Source organism: Schistosoma mansoni, chromosome 1, assembly GCF_000237925.1.
Source record: "Schistosoma mansoni strain Puerto Rico chromosome 1, complete genome".
In the NCBI taxonomy this organism is placed as follows: domain Eukaryota; kingdom Metazoa; phylum Platyhelminthes; class Trematoda; order Strigeidida; family Schistosomatidae; genus Schistosoma; species Schistosoma mansoni.
This window is the reverse complement of record NC_031495.1, coordinates 5,335,667-5,340,768: the sequence shown is the minus strand read 5'-3', so window position 1 is coordinate 5,340,768 and position 5,102 is coordinate 5,335,667. Positions and strand designations below refer to the sequence as shown.

The 5,102-nt window shown below is 31.5% G+C and overlaps 1 protein-coding gene across 1 annotated transcript; it reads right to left on the bottom strand.

Annotated features, from left to right (window-relative positions):
• Positions 1–377: 377 nt before the first annotated feature.
• Positions 378–1,799, bottom strand: Smp_201090 (uncharacterized protein; the record flags this gene model as incomplete). The annotated part of the gene is made up of 1 exon (XM_018793056.1): positions 378–1,799. The coding sequence occupies one exon, from the start codon at positions 1,797–1,799 to the stop codon at positions 378–380; it is 1,422 nt and encodes a 473-aa protein (XP_018647606.1).
• Positions 1,800–5,102: the final 3,303 nt, after the last annotated feature.

Here is a 5,102-nt window from a genome sequence, read left to right as displayed (position 1 = left end):
GTTATTTTTCTATTTTTGATATATGTGGTCTGTTTGGTTAGTATATATAACCCAGTATGCTTGTAAATAATGATTCATATTGCCGAGGCTGTTATTTGTGTTCTGGACTTAACGGACTGGGCTAGGCAGATAGGAGGACCGAATAGCACCCAAGACTGCTCGTACGTATTTCCTGTATCATTGGACATATACATATATATTAAGAGGCCAGAAATCTATACGTTATAACAGTGATGCAGACTAATTTCAGGGTAACTTTTAGAATTTGGAGGGAGAAACACCCAAAACATTCTGACACTGTTATTTGAACAAATTAAACCTTCTTCAGATGCTATCTTCTTGAATACATGAATATACTTTTATTGATTTATGCCATTTCAAGAGTGATAATTCAATCCTATTTGGTTTACATAGTTGATACAATCATGAAGAAGTATCCAAATCATTATTAATATAAATGACCATATAATTAAAATGATTATCCCAATGATTATGTTATTTTGTAATGGCCAATGATCATTTACTCTTTGTATATATAAATGATAAACTATAATTGGTTTATCTTGTTGAGTAGTCATATTAAAAGTTGAATTTTTCATATAACAATAATAAGTACCATTATGATTTCTATGAAGAATATCAAATTTTAATTCACAATCATTTGTCATATAAGGTGAACTTGACTTTTCTATATTCACTATATAGTTAATGTTATTCTTCGACGACGGCGGCGATGATGATGATGATAATATCCAATATGCATTAGGATTCATTTTATTTGTACAATTTAATTGTTTTTTTGTTTTATTTGAATTATCACATTTCAATATTAAAGATTGATGATATTCATTTAGATATATATTATGTATTGGTATATGATGATAATCATCCTTATTCTTATTATGATGATGAGTTGATTGAATGATAAACGTTTTTGTTTGATTCAACATTTCATATTTTAATTTATTTAAATGAATCAATTTGGTTAAATTCATTTGTTTAAATTGATATTCATAATTCAATTCTATATAACGACTATATAATGAAAATTTATTTATAATTGGTATAAATAAATGTTGTATAAATTCATATTCACATGGTAACAAAATATAATTATTAGTAATATATAATTGAAATCCTAAATATTTAGCTTTATTTATAGCTAATTCATATGAACCATTCAATTTTAATTTATATAATTTGATAAAGTATTCAAATGATAATCTTAATATTTTATTGATTTCTATCCTTTCATAATTATTATCATCATCATTATTGTTGTTGTTGTTGTGGTGGTGGTAGTGGTTGTGGTTGCTAGGGCTATTTATAGTTTGTTTAAATTCGGATTCATATAATGATATTTTAATATAACATCGTTGATATTGTTTAATTTTAATTTTACCACTTTCTTTTTCAATATCATTTTCTTCATTTAGTTTAAATGTTATATTCAATATATTTAAATAAGAATAATCCATTAATTCATTAGTATTATGATATAATTCAGTAATATTGATTTGTTTTTGTAAACTTTTTATTGTTTGAATAGATTGATTGAATGTGCGGTTGATTTGAAATAAAACTTTTGAATTTTGTTTATATGAATGAATTCTATATAAATGATACCATATAAAATTAGATGGATGCATTGAATCTAATAAATTTCTACATACATATGTACCCATATATTGATTAGCATTTATATTATGATAACCAATTAATTGGAAATTCTTTTTGTGAATACAAAGATTATTCTCTGAATTATCTTCAATAGTCTCTAGGTAATGGTTGTTAAGCATTAAATCATTTTCATATAATGTTTTATTACCTTTTATAAATATTTGATATCTCTTATAATGTGGTATATATTGCCATTCAAATGTATCTAATTGTTCATTTTGACATATTGGACAATATAAATGAAATTTGATGTTTATATCATTTGAATTAAATAATAAAAATTGATGTCGTTTCCCAGCATTTTTAATCCGTTCAATATGACATGATTTATTAGTTTTTATAATAGGGATATCAAAATTACATAATTTTAGTTTACTACTATCAGTAGTATATAATGATAATAATAATTCTAAGATAATGAATGAATTCATTATTGTATAATGAATGAGATATTGTTTTATGAATGTGATCATTCGCATTTTGTTGTTTTCACAAATTTATACTACTGATATTGTTCTCTTATTATGTTCATAGATAATGTCAATTAGAAAAACTATTTATACTGATGCTAAAATTTAAAATGATAAAATCTTATATTGGATCAATCTAATATAATCGATAATTTTGAAATTTAAGATCATGTTTGATTGATTATGAAGTAAAATCTTATATTGGATCAATCTAATATGATCGATAATTTTGAAATACAAGGTTATAACAAGAATTTGATTGAGTCATTCAGATTTCTTATAAGATTCATATAGTTTACCTCAGTTATACTATCACTGATCAGAAGAAATAATTCAAACCATTTAAACTCTGTCCTGGGAGTTGAAGGAAGAATTATGACGCTTCATGTTGAAAGCCAAGATCCTTCGGAAGTCACGAAGTCGATGCCGCTTCTAACACCAGAGCCTCCTTCTTTATAGGTAGATTTAACGTCCGGACAATGTGGGAGACCGGGAAGACCAGTCAAATAGCAATGGAAATGAGAAGATACAAATTGGCAGTGCTTGAAATCAGCGAAACCCATTGGACACAAGCTGAATAACAAAGGCTAGGTTCCGACGGACTGGAATGAAGAACACCTCACCAAGATACCAAAGAAAGGAGATCAGAGCAAATGTGAGAATTACAGAGGCATCAGTTTGTTGTCAGTATCATGAAAAAGTCTCAACAGAGTGTTGCTGAACCAGGTGAAAGACGCAGTAGACGCCCGACTTGAAGATCAGAAGACTAGATTCCGAAAGGATCGGTCGTGCACAGATCGAATTGCGACACTACGGATCATCGTCGAACAATCAGTTGAGTGGAACTCGTCACTATATACCGGCTTCATTGACTATGAGAAGGCGTTTGACAGTGTGGACTAGGCTGTCTACTCTCCCTCTTCCTCATTCTTTTGGTGCCCGACAGGATTTAGAATACCTCGACATCCGAGGGAAAGCACAAAATACAATGGACAGCTCAGAATTAATTAGAAGATTTGGACTTCACAGATGACCTAGCTCTTCTATCCCATACACACCACCAAATACAGATGAAGAAAACTAGTGTAGCACCAGCCTCTGAAAAAGTAAGCCTCAACATACACAATAGAAAAAGCAAGATCCTCAAATACAACACAGAGAACATCAACCCAATCACACTTGATGGAGAAACTCTCGACGAGATGCAAAGCTTTACGTATCTGGGTAGCATCATCGATGAACATTGAGGGTCTGATGCAGACGTAAAGGTGAGGATCGGCAAAGTTAGGACAGCATTCCTACAATTGAAAAACATATGAAACTCTAAATAACTGTCAACCAATATCAAAGTCACAATCTTCAATAAATAAATGTAATGAGTGTTATAAATATATGTAAATATTTTCGAATATTAAACGATAAACTTGCACCACAACGTACTCGTAGAAATTGCTAGGAACACAACTGTTTACTGAATATTAATAATTAGTATAAAACAATAAACAAAATGTGTTGACGAGAAGAGAGTAAGTACAGAACGTAAACAAAATTAACACTGTCTGACAAAGACAGCATATCTTTCATTCATCTTTTTGATTGGATATTTAGCGTGAAGACATTCAGAGACGATAGTAGTACAATTTACTCTATCCACAATCACTCTCAGGAATTTTTTCACGCTCTACTACTCACCTGTCTGATCTTTCTAATAAATAAATTTTACGTATATCTCTAATGATAATACCTTTCGGTGTTTTAATGTTTGGTTACCTGAAAAGGCCATCTTGTCCCGGCTCAACGCTTGTTACTAGTCCTTCAAGCCAGCCAGCTATTGCGTGCATAAGTATCCCCAATAATCAAGATTAAATCTCCAGCTTGTAAATCTCGTCGTTTTTGTATCCATTTTGTTCGCATCTGTAGGCGTGGTAAATATTCCTTGATCCATCGACGTCAAAACGTAGTCACTAACAGCTGGACAACAAATTCGTTCTAATTGGTTATTTATTTCTTAAAATTGGCAAAAAATGTCATTACTTGTCGATAAAGCTAATTTTCTTCACATTATGGACGATAGTAACGTACAAATTACAATCTCCGTTGTTCCTCATGTCACAGAAACGGATAACGTATTTTTGAATACATTGTATCTCGTAGCGTCCCAATCACTTGAAGCGTTAAAGAGTGCTATCGGAAATTATAGAAGAGCTACATACTGCCATTAAATTGATTAGTGTTATTATATTTTTGATCGAAGACATCCATGAACACTCAATTTCCGGCCTTCATCTTTTGTAAGCTTATTGAAGGTTACCGGACTGTTGTTTGTAGGAATGTGCATCACAAGCACGAGTGCGATTCCCTGAGGTACAACAGTAGATCTTGGATGCTCAGGTTAACGGAGGCTGAATTTGAAATAGTGAGACCACTTTTGATATCTGGGACAGCAACATTCAATATTATGCACTTTGCTTACCAATGTTATGGAAAGCGTCTAAATGCTCAAGATGTTTTTAATATGCACCCCAAAGTGTTCTCACAGGCTAACCTTCCCGGTAAGCAGTGTGCACATTTATATTGTTAACGTTAGGTAATGACGCCAAATTGAAAGGTCACATCATGTCACTTGGTGGACTTTGTGATTATCAGTTGGATGAAGATAATTATCTGTTGTATTTCTTCTTCACCGCTGCAGATCAAATGAATTTGTCGAATCGTTTTCTTAATGTTGTTGGTTTCTATGGGACCTACAAAACCAATAATGAGAACCTATATTTGTTTTAGGTTGTAGCTGTCTATATGAACTTCATGGTAATACCTGTTTGTATTGCTTTTATAAGTCGCGAAACATCGACTTTGCTTTCACATTTCCTCTCGTTCTTCCACTGGTCGACTAACAATAAAGAGGTGGTTGGCATTGTTGCAGATGACTCATGTGCACAAGCTGCTGCTACT